The sequence below is a fragment of the Microcebus murinus genome, chromosome 10 (genome assembly GCF_040939455.1).
Source record: "Microcebus murinus isolate Inina chromosome 10, M.murinus_Inina_mat1.0, whole genome shotgun sequence".
In the NCBI taxonomy this organism is placed as follows: Eukaryota; Metazoa; Chordata; class Mammalia; order Primates; family Cheirogaleidae; genus Microcebus; species Microcebus murinus.
In genome coordinates this window covers 10,154,822-10,182,800 of record NC_134113.1, presented here as the reverse complement: position 1 = coordinate 10,182,800, position 27,979 = coordinate 10,154,822, and the positions used below count along the sequence as shown (strand labels likewise).

The 27,979-nt window shown below is 54.6% G+C and overlaps 1 protein-coding gene across 2 annotated transcripts; it reads right to left on the bottom strand.

Annotated features, from left to right (window-relative positions):
- Positions 1-519: 519 nt before the first annotated feature.
- Positions 520-27,561, bottom strand: BAIAP2L2 (BAR/IMD domain containing adaptor protein 2 like 2). 2 transcript variants are annotated; one of them, XM_012741897.2, is made up of 14 exons: positions 27,377-27,561; positions 26,237-26,312; positions 25,233-25,319; positions 24,762-24,823; positions 14,006-14,077; positions 13,663-13,779; positions 12,713-12,859; positions 5,293-5,445; positions 4,870-5,008; positions 4,532-4,757; positions 2,228-2,341; positions 1,703-1,910; positions 1,171-1,214; positions 520-1,005 (listed from the first exon to the last, which is right to left on the bottom strand). In XM_012741897.2, the coding sequence occupies exons 1-14, from the start codon at positions 27,425-27,427 to the stop codon at positions 930-932; spliced, it is 1,572 nt and encodes a 523-aa protein (XP_012597351.1). In that variant the 5' UTR covers positions 27,428-27,561; the 3' UTR covers positions 520-929. The 2 variants fall into 2 exon arrangements, with proteins under 2 accessions (XP_012597351.1, XP_075863108.1); XM_076006993.1 differs by lacking the exon at positions 25,233-25,319 and having other exon boundaries at positions 27,377-27,560.
- Between the last annotated feature and the right edge of the window lie 418 nt (positions 27,562-27,979).

Sequence of the window (27,979 nt, the reverse complement as noted above, 5' to 3'; positions counted from 1 at the left end):
GGAGGGATAGGACAGCCCGCCACCTCCTGGAGCCCCAGGCGAGGACACGCAGAGCCCTGCCCGGGGAGGTCCTAGTCTGGTGCTGGGGGCACAGCCCTGCCCTGGAGAGACCTCACCAGCCCTAATCACCACATTCCAGGAGGGGCTCAGTGGCTGTCCCCTGGATAAGGCTAATCCAGGCCCAAAAGCCTGGGAATGTGGGGGCGAAGGGGCCAGAACAAAGGGTGCTGTGTCCCAGGCCACCTAAGGGTAACTTGCTGGTGGTCCTGGCCCTCGGCCACAGCCACCCCTCCCCCCACTTGGGGCAGCCACTATTTCCTGGGGAACCCACGGGCTGAAATGAGATGGGAGTGGCAGTGTGGAAATGGAGGGATGCAGCTTTCGGGCTCTGGGGCACCCCACCTAAAGAGATGCTCAAAATAAGGGGCTGACAGTGAGATGGGCCTCCCAGACAACGACCCCCTGGGCTCCATCCTCCAGGGGTCTCCATCCCCAGCCCCCTCCCGTCCTCCAGATCAGACACCACAGTTTCTGATGCCGTGTCCACTTCCTTTATTTCTCATCCTTTACAAAAGTTAACCGGGGCCTGTTTGGGGCAGGAGGGTGGTACGAGGAGTTCCTCTCCTCTGAGGCAGAGAAGCGGGAAAGAGGTTGGGACAAAAGGTAGGCCCCCTAGGGAGAGTCCTGGGGCCCCTGGAGGGGAAGAAATTGTTCCCCAGTTCCACCTGCTTTACTCTGAAGGCCCAGACCCCAGGCCGGCACCCACGGAGCTGCTTGGGCTGGGGCTGCGGTTTGGGGAAGGGCAGCCACTCCCGGTCTCAGGGTGCCACTTCTTAGATCCGCTGCTGCTGCTGCCGCCGCCACCACCTCTGCACAGCCCCGGGCACATGTGCGGGGTACACCTCGGACCCCTGATGGAGGAAGGCGCCTCAGCGGATGAGGGGCGCTGAGCGGTCGTTGGTGACGGTGGGACGTAGCTTTACGGTGGCAAAGGGATTCGTGCCCCTGTAGGGAGAGAGGCTGGAATGAATGAGGGCCCGGGAGGGCTGCTGGGCAACTGAACCAGGTGTCCATGTCCTGCCTCCTGCCCCAGCCCCCCCCCCCCCCCCCCCCCCCCCCCCCCCCCCCCCCCCGGCAATGGGCTCTTCCGACCCCGGTGTGAGGACTCACCGCGGGAAGAGCTCTGGCGGGTGCTGCTCCCAAGACATAAGTTTCTGCAGTGGGGGTGGGGAAGGGCCGGTTTGCTGGAGAGAGGGGCAGGCGAACCCCTCCCTTCGGGGACCAGAGGGCCCTGCCATGCCAAGCTCCCAGGGAACAAGACCCTGGCATGCTGAAGCCCAGAATGCTGTGGGGCCTCAGAGCTGAGAAACCTCTGGGCCCGAGTGCCACCTAGGGCTAACCCCCCAGGATGAGAGTGGGCGAACCTATGGGGAGGTACCCCTGCCCATGGGCCCCAGGAAGGGGGGAGGAGAAGCCCTTGCCAGTGCCCCCCCTATAGACACCCGGGCCACAGACCCTGAGGCGAAAGCTTTCCCCCCACCCTCTACCCCAGGCTCAGACCCCACCCATCCCTCTCTGCACAGAGGGGCAGACAGGCTGGTGGGAGGGTCCCCTGCCAGACACAGGGGGAGAACAGGGGGTTCCTGGTCTGCTGCCCCCCTGCCACTGGACGCCCTGGGGGTGAGGACCGGCTGGGGCTCACCTTGACATCACTAGCCGCCCCCATGCTGCCCATGCTGCTTCGGCGGCTGCCGGGCAAGGGGGTAGGTACAGGGCTGGGGGCGTGACTTGGCACCCGGCTGGGGGCGCGGGAGCGAGACTGGCCATCCCAGTACTCTGAGGACGCTGTGGAGTTGCCCGGCCGGTCCAGGAGGTCATCAAGGCTGTGGCTGCCCCGGAGTGGGTAGGACCTGAGTCCGGAGAAAGGCGGTCAGAGGGCAGGGGGCCCTGTTGCACCCGAGCCCGCCTGCTGGGCCCCTGGGCATCCTCCAGCCTACTCCTTGCACCCGGGTGAAAGGAGGCCATGGCTCGAGGAAGTCCTGAGACAAGGCAGAGGGATGGACTCAATGGCCGGCCGGGTAGAGAGATGGGGGCGCCCGGGGAGTCTCCAGGGGCTGGAGGGGGCTGGGCCCATTCAAGACTGTACCTCACAGATGCCTCCCTTGGTGGGCAGGGACACCCCCCACTGGGGTCCCCAGCTCTGCCCCACGCCTGATTGCTCAGGTACCTGGAAGGTAGCTCGTTCCCGGGGTTCATGGAGGTCATGGGGCTCAAGGGGACCACGGGGTTCACGGCCACCTCCTCCAAAGGCTTCACATAGGCCTCGGGGAACCAGCCGCCCCTGTGGGGCAGAAGCAGAGAGTCCTTTAAGCAAGGCCCGGTGATCAACAATGACCACAAACAATCCCAAGCAGGTCAGACGTCACTTGTACTGCTGTGTGCCCAGCCTTGACCCAGAGCTGTGTGGATAGTAACTTGGTCAGTCCCATGAAGGAGGTCTTTTCCGGCATTCAAGGCCTTAAAGAGTCTGACCCTAACTCACCCATCCAGCCCCATGGCCACCAGGGGAGGGGGCAGCTTGGAGTGGGGGAAACAGGTCTGAGAAGGAAAGCAAGGACACAGTGACCGGCTTCATTCCTGCTCACTGGGCACCGCCGGGGGCTGGCACACAGAGTGGGGCACGGTCCCTCCTCCCCAGAAGCTCCCAGCCTGGGGGAGACAGACCCACAACTGAGGATTACAAGGCAGTGCGCTAAGGGATTCGACAAAGGGCCGGGGGGACCACAGACAACGGCAGGAGCCCAGAGGAAGGGCACCCAAGCCCGGGGTGCCTGACTTCAAATCCAGCACTCTTTCTGCCTCACCCCCTCTACCCCAGGCTGGTCCCAGATGATCTGCACCCAGAGCTCCGAGCCTGCACCCCTGCTCCGTAGCAGTCCATGCCTGATCTTGGATTCTGCCCAGGCTGGGGGCTCATGACTTCAGAGCCCGGGTGTGGGGAGGGAAAGAAACTGTGTGGCTCTTGAATCTTTCCAGACTCCACAGAGCCCATGGATTCTTTCAGAACACCTGGGAAGGTACCTTGTTCTCCAAGGAGCTGCCTTATACCCCAAGTAACCCAATCAGCAGCACCCTCATCTCTAGGTAATGGAAGCTATTTCATCTCAAACTGGCGGAACAGAGCCATTCAGTATGTTGGCTTCTGTTTCACCCTAAGGTGCAGACTCATGATAAAATGTGCCATTTTTCCTAACCTATGAGTCACAGAACGAATAATGGTGTTCCCAGGGATGTGATGTGACAGCACTGGTCTAGGAGGTTTGTCATTAGGCCCCCAGGAAGGTTGCCACACACCTGTCGTCTGATGGGGGCCTGCAAGGCAAGCATTCCAGGGGTGGGTGGTGTCCCTGTCTTCGGTGTCTCCCCACTGACCCCCTTCCATTCCTGGTCCATGTGGTCACCTGCCCAGCCACGGAGCTTTGCACCTATCAGCCCCTCCATGCATCACCCATGCCTCCACTCAGCCATCTGTAACCCACATGGGCAGCTACCCAGGGGCCACCCATGCCCTGTGTCTCCACTAATCCACCCATCACCCCTCTCACCTCTGCAATCACCCATCAGTCTGCACCCCACATGTGCAATCCTCCCATGCCCCTAATCACCCAGTCAGTGCCCCATCTACGCACCCACCTGTCCGTCCACTCATACAAACATGCACCCTCCTACCACACTCATCCCTCATCCATGTGGCCTCCGTCCACTCAGCCGCAGACCCACCCCGCCTGCGCATCCTTCTGTCATGCCCCTCTTCCTGCCTCAGTCACTCCTTCCCCCTAGAGCACTCATGGGAGCAGGCACACCCCCTCCTCCCTGGGGCTCTGGCTCTCCCGTCCAGGAAGCCCTGTGGGGGGCGCTGCCTGGCTGCAGCCAGTTCCCAACTCCCTGTCTGCCCCCCCTTCTCCTGTAGGACAGTGGTCCCTGCGTGGCCCCTCTCTGGCCGCCAGCCCTGCTGTCCTCCAGGCTTTCTGGGGCCACAGTGTATGGACTTCTCCATCTCCCCCTCCATGCAGGGTGTCAAAACAAATTGGTTCGGGTTCTTTAAGGATTTCCACAGTGCATGACTGCAAAGAGGTGAGCACATTTCAGCCTGGCATTCACTGCCACCTAGCCACACACCCACCCTCATCCACCTGTCCACCTGTCCTTCATCTACGCAGCCCCAGCCTCCGTCAGAGCTCCTGATGCACAGCACGTGCTCAGTCAAGGTGTTTCCGCCCTAATGTTCCACTCTTTTAGGTGAACCTGCCCATCCCCCTCCTCTACCATCTCTCACCGCCCACCCTGAACTTGGTGAGGATGCTCTTCCCACCCCCAGGGAAGGGATGAGGAAACTGAGGCAGAGTGAGGGCAGTGGGAGGAGAGGAGAGTCGTCTGGGGCCTTGGGGGAGGCGAGGGAGGCTTCAGCCCGCTAGAGCCCAGGCCCCTGGGCTCCCTCCCACCCACCCTGCACCCCGAGGCTCCCACTCACGTGGACGAGCCCTCCAGCTTGCCGTAGAGCCAGCCGTTCTGGGCCTCGGGCACTAGCACCTCCACGATGTCCCCCGCCGAGAAGCGCAGCAGCGTGTGGTTGGCGCCCTCCGAGTGGGAGACCAGGGCGCGGACCCTCCTGGCGCCCCCGCCGCCGCCGCCGCCGCCCGGGCGCTCGCCGAAGGAGTTGGAGCGCGAGCACTGGGTGCCGCTGGCGTAGAGCGAGGCTGCAGGGCGGGAAGTTCTCCCTCGCGTCTGCCCTCGCTCCCTCCAGCTGCAGCCCCGCCCAGACCCTCCTCCCCGCCCGGCTCTCCGCGCTCCGGGGCTCCGGGCACTCACTGGCCGACGGCGTCCGGGGCAGGGACCGGCGGTCTGGCTCCAGCTGAGACGCGGCCCTCGTGTCGTTGGGCTCGGGGCCGTAGGAGCCGGAGCCGTGCCGGCTGCGCGGGGAGCTGAACTCTCCCAGAGGCCGCTGGGGCTGCGAGGGGAGACGGGCAGGGGAGGGTGGGGCGGGCAGGGCGGGGGCCGCGCCTAGACCAGCCCCCACTCCCAGTCCCAGGCGTCGGCGTAGGGGTTCAGGGGCCGCCGGCCCAGCCACCACGGGGGCGCCGAGGCCGCGCCGAGGCGGAAGGGCGGGCCGGGGGGCGCAGCGTAGAGCGGGAGCCTGGGGGGAAGGAGGCTCCAGGCGGGGACCCTCAGGCCCCAGGGCCCCGCGGGGGGCGGCGGGGGCGCGAATGGCGGCGGGGGCGCCCAGGGCCTCACCATGTCCAGGCGGGTGGGCGTCAGGCGGCCCGACGGGTAGGGCGGCCCCAGCACGGGGCCCAGCAGGCCCGGGGAGTGCGCGCGCGACGGGCTGCGGCTGGCCTCCGCCTGCTCCTTCCACAGCACCACGCGGCTCTGCAGCATCCCCCGCGCCTGGGGGGGGGCGCAGGGTCAGCCACGCCGAGCGGCCCCCAATCCTGGGGACTCGGAAATGGCACCCTCGACCTGAGGACTCGGGCAGAAAGTCGGAAGGTGCCAAAAGGCTGCTGTGGTGTCGCTTTGGGGCAGCTCACCCTCAGACCCCGCCCGCCACCACTTTTGTAAAGACCCCTCAGTTTTCCTTGAGGGGCTTCCCCTGAGCCCCTCTCAGTCTGTGTGCTTTGGGCGGGGCTGTCCACACTGCACAGCTAAAGGGGTGGAACCCAGGCCTGGCCACTCAAGTCCCCCATCCTCCTGGCTGCAGTGATGGGCTCAGCCAAAAACTGTGACCAAAGAACCCAGTGCCATTACTGACCTTGTAACACCCTGGAAAATACATGCCTTCACTTCATGGGGTTTGCTAAATATGTAGAGTGAAGCCAACTAAATAAAACTAAGCAACATACTGGTGGCAATTTTCTGATGACATTCGTGCTCCTGGATCCAGCTATATCTGAAACCCTTCAGCTTCCCCATTAACTAAGTAATAATACCTTTTCTGTTTAAGCCAGTTTGAGTGATTTTCTAAAAGAGGCCTTTCAAATACAATTTTCCACTTCATCCCTATAGTCTACACAAGCATGTCCTTTCTGGTATCCCCAACACACAAGCATCTACCTCTGCTCCAATACTTTCAAGGACAGGGAATCCAGCGGCTGAGCACACGGTCCATACCAGCTTGCAGTGGGGGCAGGGGAGCTTTAAATGTTCAACCTGCTGTGTGTATGAATCATCTTTTTTATTTCCTGTATTGCATGATGCTCTGACATCCTGGGGACTTGCTAATCCTGGAGAGACTGCCCCTCCCAGGGAGAGTAAACAGCTCGCTACAGAGCACACTGTTTGTGTGCAAACCAACTGACCCAAAGCCCGTATCTCCAGCCTCCTCTGTCTATTAATAACTCTCGCACACCAAGCCTTATTCCCCTGCCCTACATCACCCCAGGACCAGGTACCAGATAACTGGAAACCATGTCTACAGCCCAGAGCCTGCTGAAACTATCCAAACTATCCGATTCTACACTTGCTCAAGCTCACCTACCCTGTCCTTCCCATGGAAACCCCAGCAATGGTCCTGGGCCGTACTCTCCCTAGCTCGGGCTGCCTCTTCACTAGCCCTGCTATTTCCCCACGTGGCCCTGCCTTGGCATGGCACATCCCTTCCTTGGGGACTGTGAGTAATAAAACCTCTTTTAATGCCACTGATGTGTCTGTATTGCCACTTGGTGGCCTCTATACATTAAATCCCATGCACAATCAAAACACCGTGTTCCTCAGCTGTAAAGGTCTCTCCCTTTTCTTTTCAGACATCCCCTCGCCCAAGGCCTGGCTCAGGACTGTCACCTTAGGAATGAGAAGAGCTTCCCTTTATTGAGCATTTACTCTGTGCCAGGCTCATGGTAAATGCTTTATCTGCACCATCTGCCCTGGGCAGTAGGTGCAATCATTACTGCCATTTTACAGAAGATGCTGAGACTCAGAGAAGTTACGTTAAGTGACTGGCTCCAGTAAGCAGGGAAGTGGCTTGTATTCGTCTGTCTTTGAAGCCTCCTCTGACTACACTTTTCAGTGATTTCTCCCTCGAACCTGGCCTGGCTGCTGAAACCCTTGCAGCCATCTCGGGTGGCAATTACAGAAAGGCGCAGAGCCTCACATGATGGGAGCAACTAATCCAGCGGTCACTAACTGGACACTCCCTTTGTTTCCTTGCAGAAATTAATTAGCAAAGTAGCACAAAGACAAAACCCCAAAGGCCTTTGTGCACTTGTTTCGGAGGCAGTAAGTAAAGGGAGAGCATTAGGTTCTGCGTATCACTTTTGTAAAGGGATTTGTGTCCAATTTGAGAACATCCAGTGGCGAGCACCTGCCAGGGTGTCAGATGGTTCTGGGAGTAACGACCACAGCACCGCGTCCCAGCCTGGGCGGCACTCAACTTCCCTGGCTGCCCTCCGCCCTGCCCCAGGCGGTTTGGCCAGTGGGTGGGAAGAAACACTGGACAGGGTTTCAAAACCATAGGGGAGATCATGGGAGAATTTTAAAAATATTCATGAAATGGAAAAGCTATTCTAAGGATGACACAAGATCCATAAACTCTAAAAGAAAAGACTCATAAACTTGACTAAATAAAAATAGTTTTTCCCATGGCTAAATCTACTATAACAAAGTCAAACAATAAATGCCAAACTGGCAAAAATATTTGCAACTCATATAAAGAGCTCCTACAAATTAGTAAGAAAATGGAGGGAAAGATACTGATATGAAGAAAATCAAATGGCTTTAAAACATGAAAAGATGTCAATCTCACTTATAGGATAAGTATGGGGTAAAACTACACTCAGATACTATTTTTACCTCTCTGATTAGCCAAGATCAAAAAGTTTGCTCGCACACTGTTGTCAAGGAGTGTGGAAACACAGAATCTCATACACTGCTGATGCAAGTGCAAACTGGTACAATCAATGCCCATGTTCTTGGACTCACCAATTCCATTTCTAGGAATTTATCCTGGAGATATACTTGCACAAGTGCAGTAAACCCAGAGAAACTAAGGGGGAGGTAGGAAGGCATATTATAGACTGGACTTGGACTTGATTATTGAAGATGAATGAGAAAGACACCTTACTGTGCCCAGGCACTAACAGTTCTTTATCTTGTTGTAACTATGCAATCTTCTTATAAATATAGTAACAAGCAAATATTTATGCTTAGCTATCTTAGGAGTTGGATCTTGGATGTTCTAAAGTCCAGCTGGGTGGGACAACATGCTACCTGTTCCCCAAGCAGAGGGGACATCTGACTGTTCCACCCTCACCTCCTTCCTGAGGGGCAATCACCCACGTGACGCAGTCAAGGGGAGGGTCAGCTCTTAATGTTGGGGGGTTATTGTTCAGGACATAGGCGTTTACTTCCAAAGAAGATATATAGATAGGCAGCCAGCACGTGAAAAGATGTCCAAAATCACTAGCCATCAGGGAAATGCACATCAACACCACAATGAGATACCACTTCATGCCCGCTGGGATGGCTATAATCAAAAAGGTATTAGTGAGATGTGGAAAAACTGGAACTCTCATAAACTGCTGGTGGACATGTCAAATAGTACAGCCACTTGAGAGAAGAGTCCTCCAATGGTTACACACAGAGTTACCACATGGCCCAGCAAGTCCACTCCTATATCCCCAAGAGAAATGAAAGCATCAAAACTTGCATGTGGATGTTCAGGACAGCATTGTTCATAACAGCCAAAAAGTGGAAACTGCCCAGGTGCCCACCAGCTCATGAATGGGCAAGTAAAATGTGGTTTAGCCAGACAATGCAATATTATTTGGCAATAGAAAGGAAGCTAGTCATAAAAGATCACATCTTGTGATCCATGTATGTGAAATGCCCAGAAAGAGCAAACCTACTGAGACAGAAAGTAGAGTGGTGGTCACCTAGGGTGGGGATAGGAGGGTTGGGGAGGGACAGCTAAGGGGTACTGGTTTGGGGGGGGGCAGAGGAATAAAAATATTCTAAGCTTGATTGCAGTGAAGGATGCACAACTGTGAATATACTACAAGTCATGGAATTGTACACTTTAAACGGATGAATGGTATGGTATTTATCTCTCAATAAAATTATTTTTTTTAAAAAGAAGCTGCTTTTCTCTGGAAGATCATTTTGGGGGGCAGAGTAGGGGATGAGAAGGCTGGGACTGGGCTGGGTGTGGTGGTGACAGGGGGCAGATGTCAGCCTCAGCCGAGATCAGTCGCTGTGCCCAGCCCTGTCCTCCACCTCTGCTCAGCGCCAGAGGGTCCTTGGGTTCAGATGCAGGGACCGGGGGAGGGCCCGGCAGGGGTGAGAAGGCTGAGCCAGGGAGGCTGCTGGGGCAGCTGATGAGGCAGGCAGGCTCTTGAATGGTGGCTTTGTTTTCATCTCTGGGGGGCAGAGGGCAGAGGCAGACCCCAATGTCACCTGGCTCGGTAACATGCCAGGCTCCATTGCGGTCTCGACCTTGGGAGGTGGGACTTATTTCCCTCCTCGCCAGATAAGAAATGAAGCCCCAAAACATGAAATCACTTGCTAGAATTTGCAACCAGGGTACAGGGAGGTTGGGAAACCACACCAGAGTATGAAGAAATAGAAAGTGATGGAAAATGCAATGAGGCTGGGGGAGGGGAGGGGCTGGTGGGTAGGCCAGGGACCCACGCTCAGACACGAAACGTGGCAAGGCCTGGCACGGCACCTGGCCTTAAAACATATTTGTTCAATAAGTGAATGAGTGACAAATGCAGGGTCAAAGTTATCAATTTGTGAGGGAATGGAAGGGAGGACGGTGTCTCCATGTCCCTGGCCTCTCCTCCTATAGATGCCATCGTCCCCTTCGCCTGAGGGGTCAACCGCTAGCTCAGGTCATGCAGGAGGACAGGTCCACGTGCCAGGAGGGCGACTGTGAGGCTTTGGCCCCTGCTGGGCCGTTACAGAGCAGAGCAGGATAGAACCTTGACCACGGCTGGCCTGGCCAGGGTCTGAGGACCTGCAACAGAGAGGCCAGCAAGGACCAGGACTTGGGGACCTGAGCAGTGCAGCCTGCAGAGACATCTGGTAGGGCAGCATCGAGTGTCCCTTGTAAGTGTGGCCTGGGAGGGGCTGCTGGCTTTCCTGAGCTCCAAGAACCCATAGGCTTGGGCTGCTGCTAGTCCATGGGATTCCTCTCTGCAATTTAGGGACAAATGTCCCCTCTGAGTGGACAGAGCCTAGTGGGCACACATTTAGTGAGGGGATGACCTCTTTGTACAAAGAAAAAGTGCTCCTTTCTGTAGGCAAACACAGTCTGCACCGGTGTTCAGCTTGGAGAGCAGAGCACAGTCCCTACTCTCAACCTGGCACCCTTGTGCAGCACACAACCTGCGTCACCCTCCCTAGCAGCCCCGCCACAGCAGTTTTCCACACGGGCAAGTTAACTCCTAAGCTAAGCTAACTCCTACCCCTCTGACGGAATGAGAGCTGGTGCCTATAACGGGGCTCGGGGACACCGTCGGGTCCTCCTTTGCCACTGTGGAGGACTGGCCCTGGACAGTTAGACAGGGCAGCCCCTGGCGGAGAGACTGCTCCATTCCCCACCCCCACGTTTGCCAGCGCCGCTGCCTGAGGCCCTTGCAGCTCAACGAGACCCAGACTGAGAGGCCGTGGGGGGCAAAGGAAAGAAACAAGGCACCTAAGAAGTCCAGTGTCCTGAGACTAGAGCCCGCAGGCCACCAGCAGCTGGGAGACAGAGGTCACGAGCTTGCCGAGGACTTGACAGGAGCCCTTGCTGCATAACAAAGACCTTTGTAATCAGACAGAGCGTGATTTTAAGATTGAAAATGGAACAGAAGAACCAAAAGAGCCCATGGACTTGTTGGGGACAGCATCAGTGGCCTGACGGGTCAAAGGGCAGAAACATCTCAGATGTGGAGCAGGAACGCGGGCGTGGAGGGGAGGAGAGCATAGATGTGGAGGCTCCGTGACAGGAGTTCCAGAAGGAGGAAAAGGAAAGATGGCCGAGGGGTAATAATGAAAGAAACAGAGGAAGAAAGACTTGAGCCTCCGGCCTGAAGAGCAGTGACCGGGGCACTCACCAAGGTGGCACCTGGGCAACTTCCTGGGTCCCAGGGGTACAAAGAGAATCTCCAAGCAGCCATGGAGAAAGAGCCAGTTACTTACGAGGGAAAGGACACACACCAGCGCCAGACGCCACATCCACAGCACAGGGCGCTAGCACGCGGGGAGATCACCATGGGCCACTAGAGCAAAGGCCTGTGGCTCTGGGCCCCTTCAACCTGCCACGATACCAGTCGCCAGGCGGGGTGAAAGCCAGCCATCCGCAGACACGCAAGGATGCGGACAGCTGACCTGCAGCAGCTGCTCGTGAAAGTTCTCTGACCACACAGATCCACGGACACAGACACACCAAGGCAGCGGGAGAGGAAACGGAGTGAAACAGGTGGGCAGTGTCTCTGATCACGCGCGTGGCGAGCTGGTAGCAGAGGGTGGCGGTGCACTGGGCAGTGGTAACATACGTCACCTAAGTAAAGATGCTTGAGGGACAAGGGCCATGCTGCGAAGAGAGGACGAGTGAGGGTCTGGAACTACTGACAAAACCAAGAGGTGGGGGATCAGAGGATGAGGGAGGCGCAGAAGCTTTGCAAAGGCCTCATCTAGACCAGCAGGGAGGGCAGGAAAATACTTCTCAAGGTCTCATCCTATGGGCTGGGGAGCAACAGACTGAGCACTGTGTGTGTGTAGCCAGGTGGAGTGGCATGTTTTTGAAAAGTTAATAGATGGATATGTATGTCATTATGAGGGTCACAAAGTAAGGTTACCACAAGTGGAGAGAAAGGAGAATTTCCAAATTAATGAGGGAAAGGAGGAATGTATAGCAACTCAACCAAACTGACAAGAATGAGAATGGGAGAAAAAGAGGAAATGACAATGTAAAGGCAGCTAGCTCAAGTCATCTAGAAGGAATAAATCCCAGGTGTGTTATGTTAAATGGGAAAGTGCTGGATTCCTCCTCTAGTAGAAGACATAGACTGTCAGACTGGTGAAAACCTAAAACTTAGCTATATGTTAGTAACAAAAAACATACTTAACATATGGAGATAAGCAAAGTGAAGAGAAAGTAGGAAGAGCTATATTAATATCAGACAAAGTGGAATTAAAAGCATGGAACTTGATTAAAAGACACATTAGGTACAGAAATGACAACATTTACACAGAAGGTATAATAGTCATAAACCCCAAAGCACCAAACAAAATGGCAGCTAAATTCAGAGAGCAAAACCCGTTAGAAATCCAATGAGGAACAAGAGCATCTGACTGGTCTCGCAAACAGAACAGAACAAGAGTATGGAGGATTTAAGTAATATGATAAAATTAATAGACAATAACTGAATAAACCTATCAATTACTGAATTTGTGAATGGCGACAATATACATGCAGGAATAAAAAATGGTCCATACATGAATGAATGAATGCATAAATTAGTGAAGGCATGCAAAATGCAAAAATGAACAAAATCATAAATGAATGAGTATATGCAGTTATACAAACAAAAATAAACAAAGAAATGGATGGAGAGAGTGAAATAAAATAAATTTCTACAGAGCGAAAGGAAGGAAGGGAAATGGGAGGAGGGGGAAGTCCTGTGAACAGCCAGCTCAGGAAGGGCGCAGCTCGCCGCCCCCAGCCCCAGCTCACCCGGCCGAAGAACTGCAGGAAGGTGTTGGAAAGCAGCAGGTGCTTCTCAGCCAGGAAGCGATAGCGCCGCTTCTCCTCCAGCTCCGCCGCGCGCTGGCTCTCGGACACGAAGGCCTGCATCTGCGCGTGCAGCCGGTTCACACTCTCCTGCCGGGAAACGGGGCTCTGGCAGGGGCCTCATCCCACCCCACGGGTGCCAGCCCGCCTCCTCCCAGAGCCTGCCCTGAGCACCGCCTGTCCCAGCTCCTGAGCCTGCCCCCCACGGGCACTGCATCCTTGCGAGCCTGGGCCCTGCGTCCCCCTGGCCCGGCGCTTCTCACAGGCAGGGCTGGTGTCTGAGCCATCGCTCTGTCTGTCCCCAGCACCCAGCACAGGCCTGAGCACGGAGGTGGGGCCCAAGGAGGCCGGTTTAGTGAGAAGACGAATGAGTAGACTAATACCCCTGCTTGGGAGGGAAGGTTCTGAAGAAGGAGACAGGAGCTTACTTAAAGGAAAGGAGCTAGAGGGGGAATCCACGGGTTTGGGTTTGGGAGACAGAGGGCAGCATGGGGACCTAGTCCCAAGGGGAGGGACTGACCTTGGCCGGGTGTGATCGCTCTGCCTGGCAGGGGGGAGGGGGGGGGCGGGGCGGCTGGTGATGGCACCTTTGCCACCATGCTCAGGAGCAGCAGGACTGATAGGCTCAGTCTCAGTGAAGTAGGGGCAGGTGGTGCTGTAGGAGAGGCTGGGGACCCTGGGGAAGGCTGGGAAGCCACAGAGCAAGGAGCGGTGCAGGGGTGGCCCTGAAGGCTAGCAACAGCCACCCAGCCAGGGCCTGGCTGGCCTCCCCAGCTGTGCTCCCCAGCTGGGCTGATGCTGGGTGGGGGATCTCAGGGGGAATTTGGGGTTCCCCAGAGCCCAGTCCTGTCCTGAGACACACGGCACCCCCCACCCGGGCCCCAGCCCTGTACCTTCATCTCCCGAGCGTTCTTGTCCCTCTTGCGCTCCATGCGCCACAACTCAGACATGCACTTCTCTAGGTTGGCGGCTCGGTGGTGGTACTCGATCTCGTAGTGCTGGCGGCTGTCCTGGGGTAGGCGGGAGTGGGAGGGAGAATCCCCCCACATCAGAGAGTTCAGGACACCCACTCCAGGGGTCAGAGCTCTGGACGGGGATGGAGGACTTAGCTGGGAACATGCATAACCTGCAGCCAGTTACTGCTCAGCACTGGCCTCTGTTTGCCCATCTGTCAAATGGGGAGAGCTGATCCTGCCCATGCCTGGCTAGGGGCTAAGGTGGGGAGGCCAGACTCACCTTGATGAACTGCATGTCCAGCTTGGTGTTCTTCTCCATGTGCTGCAGCAGGTCTCCGTGGAATTTCTGCACCTGTGTGGAATGCAGGGTGGGCATGATCAGGGTGTCTTCTTGCCCTTTCCACTACAATACCGTGCCCATTGCACTCCCACATGCCAGCACCGGCCCCTTGTCAGAGAAACGGGGACAATGAGAGCAGCTGGTTGGAGCAGCTGATCCTTCAAATGGTTAAACACACAAAACACTTAGTGCAGTCCCCGCTCCAGACACACCCTGGATAAATGTGTGAAGTTCTGGTTCTTATTTTGAGTCTAAGTCTGTGCTTTGATTATGTCACTGTCCTTCTCTCTGCCTGGAATTTCCTACCAATCTTCCAATGGCAGCTTCCCTGCCACCTCTGCTGGGAGGCCTTCCTGACCCCCCCATCCCCAGGCAAAATCCATCGCTCCCTCATTTTGGTTCTGGAATGTGCACACAGTTGTTTGTTGTTTATTCCTCCAGCCGTATGATAGAATTTATTGCTGGACCCCCGTTCCCAGCCCCTTGGAGCCGCTGTGGGCATGAACCCAGTCCGGCCCACCTCTGTATCCTCAGCACCACGGGCAGGGCAGGGCCCAGAAACACACAGAGCTGTTGGGACCTTAGACAGGCGTGGGAGGTGGCAGGTTCCCATGGCCAGTGGGAATCTGACCACCTGGAGAGGACAGGGAAGGCTGCCAGGCTTGGGCTCAGAAGAGCCCCGTCCTAGTTCTGGTTCTGCCTCCCGTTTGCTTTGTGACTTTGGAAAAGTTGCTATCCCTCTCTGGGCTCCAGATGCTGCATGTGTAACAGGAAAGACTTGAGCAAATGTTGTCTAAGAACCCGATGAGCTTTAATTCTGAGAGCCTGAGCAGTTCCCTGGTCCCCCATGACCCCTCCATCAGCTTTCAGGTTGCTGGGGAGTCGGGCCTAATTCCCTCCAGCTGCACCATCTGCCTTTGGGCTCAGGCTGCACAGAAAGGGAGAGGAGCTTCCCCCACCCTCAGACACCCCTGGGGCCCTCCCACCTCTGCTTGGCCTGTGTGTCTACACACCCTTGCCTATAGGGGAGCCTTCCTCTGCTCCAGGGTCCCCACAGTAAGCTGCAAGACCTCAGTCCCGTGGGGCTAGGGGCTTGCTCAGAAAAGGAATGCTGGTAATCTCCTCCCAGTATGCAGAAAAAAATCAGTACATTATAAAATTTCTAAAGTTTAAGTCTTTCTTCCATGATTATTTCCAAAATCTTGGCAAGCACTGGTCTGCGAGGGAGCTGCGGGGTGCCTCGTTGGTACTATCTACACCCTGAAACCCTGAGCAGTAGCGGCCAGTGTGTGGGGGGCAGGGGTGTCAGTGCCAGGCAGGAGGTACCATGCAGGTATGCACAATTCCAGAAACATCAGATAGAAATATGCACAATCACAGAAACAGCAGGTAGATGTTTCTACCCAATGGGGGGCTGCTTTCTGCTGGATCCAACAGAAAGAAGCCTCCCAACCCTGCACTGGGGTGACCCTCACAATGCTGCCCCCAGAAACTTTGTAAAGAGACCCCACTTGTAAAGAGACAGCCCAAGATTTCTGCTCAAACACGATCCACGTGTTCCTGAAGTATTCCACTTCCTACAAAATGGCCCGATATAAACAACAGGGCTTGTGGGAGATACGGGGTGGGGCAGACCCTCAAAACCCAGGCAAGTCTGTAAGCAAAGCACTAATAAAGACTGTGAACGGGACCGGAGAGATTGCCTTGAACCACACTGAAGGCTACAGAAAATATTTTAAATGCACAGAACCGACAGAATGGACGTGCAGAGAACGCCTCAGTCACAGCAGGGCTGGCCTGCAGGGACAAGGGCACACAGGAGGAAGCGGAGGCTGAGCCAGGGGCTGTCACGGCAGTGGCACAGGACGTGGACCACCTGCCCTGGGAGCCCAGGGAGACTGCGAGGGTTTCCCCAGGAGGCCTGGCTGCAGGAGCTCTTGTAAAATGTCCCTAAAATACAGCCTAAGGCCTCTCGCTGTCAGCACTGCAGACAAGCTGGGCTCTTTCCTTTCCTGCTAATTGTCTCTCTCCTCTTGCCGAGGAAAAACCACTTAGGGACAAGCTGACTTCCAAGTCATGTGATATTGTTGCTTTCGCTTCCAATTGCTCGGGAAGAGGTGCGCCATGGAAATGCGCACGTGAGCAGGATGGCCACACTGTGAGTCTTCCTGCGGTCGCAGCTTGGCTGTGATTGACAGAGCAGCAGGGGACACAGGCCAGGATGCCCCCGACAGGTGGCCCAGGCATCACTGGGCTAATGGGAAGTCTTGGTCAAGCGCCTGAGGAAATGGGTCTATCAAGAGGTTGATGCTTGAAGCAAACTTTGAGCTCTTGCTATGGGGGGACCAGAGGACGGTCTGTGAGTAGCAGGTGGCTTCTGAGGAATCCCCAGCACAGCAGAGACCGCCCTCTCCACCCCGCCCGCGGCACACGCTCCACTGAGGGTCCTGTGAGCTCCCCCGCGCACCAGCACAGCAAGCTGAGAGCGGACCCCGCGTGGGACCACACGCTGTAAGCTCCACGGACAGCCGTCCCAGCAGCTCTCAAGAAGTCCTTTTGCCACCTGGGCAGGAAACCCCTTGAAAGAACTGCCTCTCTCGGTGGCCCCATTCCTCCTCCCCTTCCTCTCGAACCCCGCCAGTCAGGCCATTGCTCCACCGCACCCACAAGAATGTTTTGTGGAAATCACCACCAGGCCTCCACACTGCTGCATCCCATGGTCAATTCTGGGGACTCTGACTTGTGCTGTCAGCGTCATTCGACTGGGTGGGCCGCTCTCTCCTCCTTGAAACGCCTCCTGCCCTCACCTCCAGCTCGGCCCCTCCTCCCCAGCTGCTCCTTCTCTTCTCCCTGATCCCCCGAGGTTGAGGACGGTGACCCCAGGGCTCAGACCTCGGGCCTCTTTCCTCCTCCATCCACAGCCTTGTGAGCGCATCCAGGCCGCACTCTGGCAACGCCAGGTGCGTTCCCAGCCACGACCTTGCCCACAAACTCGGGCCTCATACATACAACCAACTAGTCCACATCTCTGGCTGGTTTTCCAAAAAGCACCTCAGCTAATGGCATCTCCACTTTTCCAGCTGGTCACGCCACAACCTTGGCACATCCTTGACCTCTTTCCTGACATCAATCCCTCAGACAATCCTGTTGGCTTTTCCCTCCGTCTGATCTCTCCTCAACACCACCCGCCGCACTGCTGCCCTTCCCCAAGCCCAACCGTCCCGCCCCCATGCTATTGCGGCCACCTCCTCACTGGCCTTCCTGCCTGCTCTGCCCTGGGCCCTTTGGCGTGGAAATCTGTTCTCAGTACACGTGTCTGCATCATCTTACTCTGTCAAGCCATGAACAATTGCCAATGGCATTTACAATGCCTTCCAAAACATCACATACCTAGGAATAAATCTATCAAAAGATGTGCAAGATTGCTATGCTGAAAATGACAAAACATTACCAAGAAAAATAAATGGAGCGATACACCACATTCATGGATCTGAAGAGTCAATATTGTTAAGATGACCATGATTTACGGATTAATGCAATCCCTCTCAAAATCCCAGCAGGCTTTCTTGAATAAACTGACAAGCTTATTAATTCTATAATTTATATGAAAATGCAGAGGATCTTGAATAGGCAAAACCATTTTGAAAAAGACAAAGTTCTTAGACTTCTTGATTTCAGTATTTACTATAAAGCCACTGTAAGTAATACAGTGTGACATTGGTGTAAGGACAGACAAATATACCAACAAAACAGAGTAGGGAATCCAGAAATAGACCCACATATATCTGACAAATCAATTTTTGACCAAGACATCAAGTCACTTCAATGGGTAAAGGAAAGCCTTTTTAAGATGGTGTTGGAACAACTGAACATTCATACAGGAAAAAATGAATGCGGACTCCATCTCACTTCATTCACAAAATTATAAATATATGAGATGGATCACAGAAATGAATGTAAAGCCCAGAATATAGAGTTTCTAGAAGAAAACTTAGGAGAATATCTTTGCCATGGGGTAGGCAAAGATTTCCTGGATAGGACACAAGCATGAGCCATTCACAAAATTTGCTAAATTGGGCTTCATAAAAATTTAAAATTTCTGCTCATCAAAGACAGACACTGTTAAGAAAATGAATATACAAGCTACAGACAGGGAAAAAATATCCACCATACATATCTCACAAAGCACTCATATCTTGACTGTATAAAGAAATCCTATAAGTCAATAATAAGTATACCCCAATAAAAATGAGTAAAAGACTAAACAAACACCACATAGAAGAAGACATCCAGATGTCCAGCAAGCCCATTAAAAGTCATTAGTCATCAGGGATATCCAAACAAAGCCCCAGTGAAACACCATTCCATACCCACCAAATGACTGGAATGAAAAAGACTAACGACAAAAATGTTACAAGGATGGACAGTGACAGCAATTTTCATCCATTGCTGGTGGGGATGCAGCATGGCACAAGAACCTTGGAGAACTCTCCGGCAGCTTCTTACAAAGCTAAACATATGTCAACCTTGTGACCCACAAATTCCACTCCCAGATATTTATCTGACAGAAATGAGAACATACACAGAAAGACTTGTACAAGAATGTTCACAGCAGCCTTATTCATGCTGGCTCCATAATAGCTTGGAAACAACCCGCCTGACTGTCAGCGGAAAAATGGATAAACAAATTGCAGTAGATTCATACAATGGAATACCAAGCAGCAAAACAGAACAAAGTATTTACACAAGCAACAATATGAATTAATCTCACAGGCCTTATGCTGAGTGAAAGAATACATAGTGTACATTCCACTCATCTGAAGTGCTATAACAGGCAAAATTAATCTCTAGACATGGAAGCCAGAAAGTGTTGCCCCTGGTGGGTGAGACTGATGACAACAAGGACACAGGGACTTGCTGGGCTGACGGAGATGTTCTGAGTCCTGTTGACATGGTGGCTACAGCATATACAACTGTCAAAATCCATCAAACTTAACACTTAAGAACTGGGTGTTTTTTGGTATATAAATTTTACTTCAATAGAGAACAATCAGATTCTGAGATAATGGTGGCAACAACGTGTAGTTTTTAAACCTTCCTTCATCTCATAAAAACTGAAGGGGAAACTAGAAAGCAAAATCAGAAACTCAAGACAACGTTCACGATGAAACGACGGGACGGCACATCCTCACGACCTCCCAAACACAAATCAGTGCCAGCTGTGAGGTCCGTGTGACCGGTGTCCATGCGGAGGAACCGTGGGAGGTGGCTGGGAGTCGAGGGGCGGAGCACAGGGGACCCCGACAGAGCCAGCTCAGGCCCAGGAGGCTTGGCTGGCAGGCAGCCGGTGTGAGGACAGCAGCTGAAACTCCAAAGGGACTCCGAGTCCAGAGGGTGAGTTGGAGGCTGCACAGAGGAGCCGTGAGGCACTCCCTGAAACTGACCAGCCGGGCTCCAGCCCAGGACCGGCGGGGCCCACGTGGAGAAGAAAATGCTCTCAGCAGAATCAAAATCAAGAACTCGGACGACAGACACAAAGGAAAGAGAAAGTCCGGCAAAAGCAGAGGAAGGAACAGAACTGGGAATCACAGACAGGATTGTGAAAGGAAGCTACCGTATCTTTGGGAAACTACAGAACAGCTGGAGGAGATCTCGTGAAGTCAGAAAAGCTCTGCTGACTATGCCTCCTTCCAAAATTTTAGAGAAAAGTACTTTCCCGTAAAAGTGAGCAACAGAAAACCTCTGAAGCAGAATCCAATAGAAAGTTATTATGAGAAAAAAGACAATATGAAACACAGTGACACTCCCACGGACGATGGAAGCACACCAGGAAGGCCGGCCTGAAAAACAGAAGGACACTGTCACCTCTTGGTGAATAGGGAACTATGAGACAGTAAGAGGATGACACAAGGCGAGGAAAAACAATGTGGATGAGAATTACAAAGATTCAGAAATGAGGTGACAGAACTGAGGAAAAAATTAGAAATTTAAAAAGAAAAACATAAGTTCAGTAATAAAGGCCAAATTATAACAGATGTAAGAGTGAATGAACTGCACAAATAATGCCCTAAGAGAAATATAAAAGAAAAGGGAGGAAAAAATTTTAAATAAAAAAGAAATGAAGAAATGGGGCATGAGTTTCGGGGTGGTAATGAAATGTTCTAAAATTAGATAGTGGGGAAGGTTGCAAAACTCTTGAATATACTAAGAACCTCTGAATTGTACAGCTTAAAAGGGCGAATTTTATAGTATGTGACTTATATCTAAATAAGCCAATAGCTACAGATATAGACATAGATCTATATTCATGATAGGTCCCTATTATGGGCTCCATCCTACTTCCAGATATTAAATCAGAATATCTGGAGTGGAAAAAAAAGAGAAATGAAGAAAAAAGTAAAATATCCAAGAGGAAGAGACAAATATTGAAGCTAGGCTATGAAGACCTAACATACAGATAACAGGAGTCCCTGAAGAAGAGATGCAAAGAAAGGGAACCAAAAAATTCCAAAAACTGTAATTCAGGACAACTTTCTTGAAATTGAAAAAAAGATTTGAAACTACATATTGAAAGAGTACGTCACATACCTGAGAATATCATCCCAGACTGACCATATTCTAGAAAAATTACCAGATTTGAGAAAAATGGAAAGAAAAATCCGGGCATCTAGGCAAAAAGAGTATGTGACTTAACAATAGAAAAAAATAGATAATTAGACTTTTCATCAGCAATGTTCAATATTTTATATCAGAAGAAAGGCACTTAAGATACTCACAGAAAAGAAAGAAAGGAAGGGAGGAAAGGAGAGAGAGAGAAAGAAAAATTCAAGGGTTTTAGACACAGCAAAGCTGACTTTCAAGCTTAAAGAGACTAGACAAACTGTCAGGAACCTGCAAGAACCAGAGAACGCTGCTGACAGGAGCCTTCCAGTGGGAGCTGTTAGATAACAAGCTTCAGATAAAACCAAGATGACTGGACAGTCATTGACACAAAGATTGGTCAATGCGTAGTTCCTTGTAGAACTAAGATAAAAGAGGGTTAAAAAGGAGCAGTCACAGTGTGTGATGGCCGTATGCTTGGACAGTGTGGACACAGTACAACTGGGGGCAGAAGGGGACAGATACCCAAAACACACTTCTATGCTTTCAGAGACCAAATTGGCAGTGGTAGAATTGGTGTCATCATTCTGAGTCTGTTGTGCATGTAATGTGAGAGAAAGCCAATTGGTAATCGTGGGATATTCTAATTCTTTTATTCCCCCTGTCCTTGAGAAGCAGGATTCCTGACCTGGAACTGAGGAGATGTTAGTGTAATACAGAGAGGTCAAGTGAAATGCCTACAGCACTGGAACTGAACTGGGAGCGTCAGGATGAGCTTATGGCGTATTTTATCTTTAAATATATATATCTATGTTATAGTACTGCATATGCATGTATACACACGTATGGATGTATACACGTGTGTGTATGTGTAGCGCCGGCCACTAAGAAAGCCTAGAAACAAAGACCAACCCAGCAGCAAGGAGCACCCAGATCACAGTCGTGAAATGCCACTTGTCCCTAAAAACAGAATGTAAAACAGGGCTCCGTGAAGAAACGGCTCAGTCCACGCCTCCAGCAGCAACGGCAGCAGAAGCGGCTGGGTCACCTTGTCATGCCAGACAGCAAGGAAGCTGCCAAAAACACTAGGGGCGTGTCAAAGGAGTCAGGAGATGGACTGAAGATCTTCCACTGGCCAAAGATGACATTTTCAGCTTCACAAAGATAATAATGGCAAAGCATCGAAACACATCAGATAGGTTTATATCTAAGATACTGATAATAAAAACATGCTACATAATGGTGCTAGTAAAAAATGAAGTTATTTGGTCACCCCACCTGCAGAGGATGACAGGGAGCAAATTCACCACCGTGGAACCTGATTCGTCAAGGGGATGAATTCTGCTTTTCTCCTGCCTACCCCGGATGCAAAGTGCCAGTGGGTGACAACAGCGGGTACGGGCGGCATCCCAGAGAACCCCGCTCCCGAGAGGCCTCAGAACAGCAGTGTGACTCCCGGTCTACACACAGCGACGCCTCCGGACGGAAGAACCCAGCACCCCCTGTTCCTGCCCGCGCGGTGGAACTGGAGTCCCATCAAGGCTCTGGACCCAGAGGACAGTGGAAGCAGCTGACTTGCACCAGGGCTGCACCACCAGTGACCTCCAGACCGTGGGAGAGCCAGCTCAGATGGCCCGGGGTCTCAATTGACAAAGTGTAAGGAAAAGAACCAGATGCAGGGGAACCAGTAGATTAAGAGAGACTCAAAGACATATATATGTATATACACACACACATATATGTATTTTAAAGAGCAAAACCAAATCTTAGCGTCTCCAGCTGTATGGTCGGGCGGTAACTGTGAAGGAACACAAGGAAAAGTCAGCTCAGACCAGTGGCCACTTCGGGTGGGGGCAGGGGCTGTGGTTTTTGGTGGCAGCTGGAGGGCTTCTGGGGAGGCTGGCGGACTTCTTGGCCTGGGTGGCAGTTTCCAGGCTGGTCTGCCTTGTAATGATTCATTAAGCTCTAACTTGTTCACTGAGTTTTCTAGGATCTGTGTTTTCATTTACAACAAAAAAGATTTTTAAAAAACTAAGTCAGATTCTGTCACCCCTTTGCTCAAAACCCTCTAACGCCGTCGCTTTTGCAGAGAGGAAGGGCCAGCGACCTGACAGGCCACGTCCCCCTTGTCCCCCTCTGCAGTGTCCCCACCTTTCCCTGGCTGTTCCCCCCGCCTGGGACGCTCTTCCCCCACAGGTGCCCGGGCTAGCCCCTCGTCTCCCAGGCCTCTCTCCACATCGCCTTCCTGGGGATGGTTTCCTTCAACCCCAAACACGTCCTATCCTGCGCTTCTTCCCCCCATAGCATAGTGTGCATCTAACGTGTTACATATATTATATGGTCGCGTCTCCATCGCGGGTGTGGTCTGGCAGAGCTTTCTGTCTGCCGTGTCCCGGTGCCTACAGCAGTGCCTGGCACGTGGCAGCTGATTGAACACATGAGCCCCAGGCGGAGGCAGCCTCTGGCGCTGTTCTACCCAGTACTGCTCTGGCCACGGACCTGCCCAGTTGTCACAGCCAAGACGCCGGTGCCTGGAAAGGGCAGCTCTGCTTACAGAGAGGGCCTGGGTGACACTTGTCCCTCCCCAGCCCAGGTGTGCCACAAGTGGCTTGGAGGAGACCACTGAACACAAACAGGAAGCCGAGGGCTCCATACCTCCATGCTCAAGCCCCAGGGGGTGGCAGGGGCTCAGCGCTATAAGTGCCATGTGTGTAGGTGTCATGCACATCTTCTGCTAGTGAGATTGTTCCCTGCATCAAACCGATCGATATTTTACAGTGATCCCCAAAGAGCACTCTGACTTCCAGGCGTTCCACCCCACACATTTGAGAACCACGGACTGTCACAATTAGTTGAAATTTCCTCCTGAACCTTCTAAGTCTCCTCACCACCAGCGCCCCCACTGCCCCCACTCTGCCCCACACCCACTCTCTGGCTCACCTCTGCCTGCCTCGTGCTCATGTCCTTGCTCAGCCTGTCGCCGCACAAATGCCCTCTCTCCTCCCCATCTGGCTAAGCTCCACTCTGTCTTCAAAACTCCTTCGTCCCTCCATAGTCTCTGAAGCCCTGCTCAGTGCCAGGCCTGTGCCAGGCCCTGAAGCCACAGAGAAAAGCAGACCACATCCCAGCTCTTGAAGAGCTCCTGGTCTGGAGCGACAGAGGCAGGCAAGGTACCATCTACTTGCAGTTATCATGGCTAATGTACTGGGGGGCTTCCGGGTGCCAAGGTAAACAGTTTACACTTATTAATTCACTTCATCCTCTCCAGAATCCTACAAAGCAGTTATTATGATTGACTCCATTTCTCAGATAGGTAAACTGAGGCACAGAGTCCCAGGTCACAAAGCAAGTAACTGGCGAAGCTGGGCTTTCACCCCAGATGCTCAGGTCACAGAACCGCTGCGTGCTAAGCAAAGAGACAGCACTGCTGGAGTCCAGAGGGAGGAGTGACTGAACCTGCCCAGGCGTCAGGGAGGCTTCACAGAGGAGGGACAACCATGCTGGACTGCGAGGGTCTAGGCTGAGAGCACAGCAGGACAGCAGCATGTCGGTGAGGACCCTGGCGAGCGCCAGCCCTTCCGTGTGGGTGGGCTGGGCTGAGTGTGTCAGAGAGGGGCTGCTGGATCTGCAGACCCCGTGAGGAGGAGCCTGTGTTTAGCTCTGTGGGCAGCGGGGCCGTGGAAGGGTCTTCCTCATGGGAGTGACCTGGTCAGATCCCTGTGGCTGCTCCTTGGGAGGCTGGAGGAGGAGGGAGGGGACAGCGCCCTGGGACCCGATGTTCCTCCACTTACTCTGGGGTCTTAGGTGATGGCTATGTCTCTGAGACTCAGTTTCCTCCCCTGTAAAATGGAGGTGGAAATGCCACCAGCTTCCTTGGGGTGCCAGAAGCTTGAACAAGCTATTGCAGGCAGCTGTGCCCAGCAGAGCCAGGCCCTGGCAGGTGTTAGAAAGGCAGACTGTCATCATGTCACAGGGCCATCTGGGGGCTGGGAAGTCCTGGCTGGGAAGGGAACCTGGGAGGTTGGGCCCTGCTCTCCTTGGCATGCAGCCTGCTTTCCTCAAGTGACCTGGCCAGGCACTGGGGTCAGATACTCACTATCACCTCCAGGTCAGAGTTCAAGTGTCGCTGGGTGTCTGACATCTGCACCAAGATCTCACCTGGAGAAACAGACAGGAGTCGAGCTGTGGCTTTAGCTTGGGGGGCCTGCCCTGCCCTCTCTCTTCCTGCCAGAAGCCAACAGAGGGCCTGCCCGAGGCTGGATCTGGGACCAAAGTCCCAGATTTCCCACGTGGCTCTCAGGGACTGAGGCATGCTGTCCCAGCCCTGGAGCAGCCCTGCGGGGAGTGGCAGGGAGCGGGCTGGGCTCAGAGGAGAGGCTGGGCTCTGGGCCCTGGGCTGCAAGGCCTGTGTCAGGGGAGGGGACATCCTGGGAGGCAAATGTGCACAAGGAACCCTCTCTGGAGCCCACAGACAGGCACAGACCGGCTCCGTGTGGAGGGAAGGCCAGGGCAGGCTAGGAGGAGGCCCCCGGGCTAAGAAGAGGGTGCAGTGCAGGGGCAGCCTCACCCAGAATCTGTGAGGTGGAACTCTGCAGGGCCTGCTCCCCGATCTTCTGGATGGCACTGAAGTATATCTCGGCTGCCTCGGACAGAGCTGCAGGGTGACAAGGGACAGCTCCAGCCCCCATCCTCCCAGAGACTCCTCCTTTCACTCCTGGGGAACATGGGGGGGGCACCCTGGGAGGTGTGTGGAACTGAGGCATGGGCCAGAGGAGAGCAGGGGTCAGGGAAGGCCGCGGTAGGGGTTCCCTTTGTGCGACAGCTGCACCCAGCCCAGGGCCTTGTGGTGAGTGGGACCTCGGCGTGCCCGTCGTGGGTGGGTGCGGGCATCTGTGTGCCCATGAGCAGGGTGGCAGGTGTGCTGTGAGGCTCCGGATGAGGGCATGGGGAGGGCAGGCTTTGATTCCCGAAGTCCTAAGAGGCAGGGGATGGGAAGCCCCCAGCCCTGGGGGTGACAGCACTGGCGGAGGGCGTGTTGCTGGAAGTATGGGCAGCCACAGTGGCGGCCGAAGGGGTTTGCACGGGGACTGAGAAGTGGTAAGGGGCGGCTGCAGGGTGGGTGGATGGGTGGCCAGTTGGGGTGAGGCTGGGGGTGCAGAGGTAGGACTGGGGATGGGGGTAGGCTCAGCGGGTGGCATCGAGGTGACACCTAGAAATGTGTGTGCCTCCGGGGGTGGGTGCTGGGGGAGGCGTGGGCCTTGCAGGGCACTGTGTCTCAGAAGTGTCTGGGGCACCTGAAGGGGAAGTGGTTGGGCTTGGGGGTGTGAACTGGGATGGGTGGGCACAGGAAGGTGGGGGTGTGTGTAAGGTCTCTAGCCACAAAGGTGTGAGGGTGAGGGTGGTGGGTAGGGGGGCATATGGTTGAGGATGAGCGGAGGGTCTGGTGAATGGCTGCAGTGTGGGGTGCAGGGAATACAGGTTGGGGGACACCGGCGACTGCATGGAGGGGCCTGGTGGGTGGGGGGTGGCAGAGGCCCAGAGGCTGGGTGCCCCATGGCCTAGGGAACTCACCATGGAAGGCCCGCAGGTAGTTGTTGCCCAGGTACACCAGGTTCTCCAGGGCGGGGTTGAACTGCTCCATGATGCTCTGGAGCCCGGGGCCAGGGCAGGGAGGGGAGGCATGGGGACAGGAGAAGGCACAATACACACAGTCAAGCTGCCTGGCCTGGGAGGCAGGGCACCCCAGCCCCAGTGAAAAGCCTCCAGACTCTGGGGAGCCCACCTAGAAACCTGGAGTCACCCAGAATCCTGGTTCTCTGCTGCAGAGCCTATCTCTTGGGGACCTGTTCCAAGCCAGGGTCCCCTTGCAGCCAGCTCCTGCTCACACACCTGCCTTGGAGGGACCCCAGTTCCTCCTGAGATGGTGCACCTCAAAGGTTCTCCTCCAAGTGGCTGAAGCCTGTCCACCTGCCTTGGGCCCCGCTGGGCACCACTCAGCCCTGCCCCGTGTCCAGGCCTCGCTGGGCTAGACACACGGGGCTGCCGACAGTCACCTCAGGGGAAGGGCAGATCTAGCCCTCATCAAAGAAGAGCACTCCTGGGAGCCAGGCTGTGGCTGGATCACCATGGGCCACGCCAGGCTGTGGCCAGGTGGAGAGCTCCCTGGGTGGTAGAGCCCTGGACTTGGACTTTGACTTGGGTCTTGATCCAAACCCCAGCAGCACCTCTTCCTCCCTTCATGACTTCGAATGAGCTGTTTAACCTTGGTCTCTTTTCTCAGCTATCAAACAGGGTGATTATTTTCTACTTCACAGGGGGGTGATGTGAGGCTTCCATGTGAAAAGGCTCTGCATACAGCAGGTGCTCAGTAAATGTCTCAGGAGATTGCAGCAACCTCTCTGAAGGTGAAGGAGGACGTCTGAGTGAGGGCTCAAAAATGAGAAGAGTCCCCACTGCCAGGTCAAGCAGCCAGCTCCTTACCTAGACTCTCACCTCTCAGCACCTAGGTCCTGGGCCCCACCCTGCCTTGCCCAGCGTTTGGAAGTCGGGGTTCCTGCTGCAAGGGTGGCTGGCCCCTCCGGGCATCCCCACCCCCATGCCCATTGCTCAGCCCAGCCTGGCTCGGGGCCTCCCTTCCCAGAACACCTGGGGCCCGGCCTCTGTGCCGCGGGAGGAGGCGCTCCAGCCCTGGGCCCAGGCTGCCGCGCTCACCTTGTAGATAGCCATGGTGGACCTGTAGAACTGGTCCATCTCGGGGGCCATGGGTGGCTGCAGCCGGTCTGGACAGGAGGCTGGAGCTGGTGGCGATGGCTGGGCTGGAAGCACTGCGCGTCGGTCCCTGCAGGTGTCCACTGCTCGGCAGGCAGCGAGGAGGCTGCAGGTGGATCTGGAGACGGAGGCCTGCCTTGGAGGAGGTGGCAGCTTAATTATTCACCAGCTGGGGATGTCAGAATGTGATCTGGGGCGTAACCAGACCCCGGCAGGGAAGGCATCCTGTGACGCGGGCGGGTTCGTGTGACCTGCCCTTCAATTATTTACCCCTCAGAGCCCCGGGCCACTGGGCAGGCGTGGATGGACCACTCTCCCAGGTCACCGCTCCTCAAGGACCCCTGGCCCTGGGGGAGCCTCCACCCTCCCGTCTGCCCACACGGGGCATTGCCCACCCTATTGGGCGAGAGCTACCTGTCCTCTCTGCCAGCTTCTGTAGTGGAACATGCCCATGGCCGTCACTGTCCCAGGCCTTGTCACTGCCTGCAGCCCCTCAGCCCTGCACCTGACAGTGGAGGACATGCCCTTGGTGGCTCCCATGCCCAC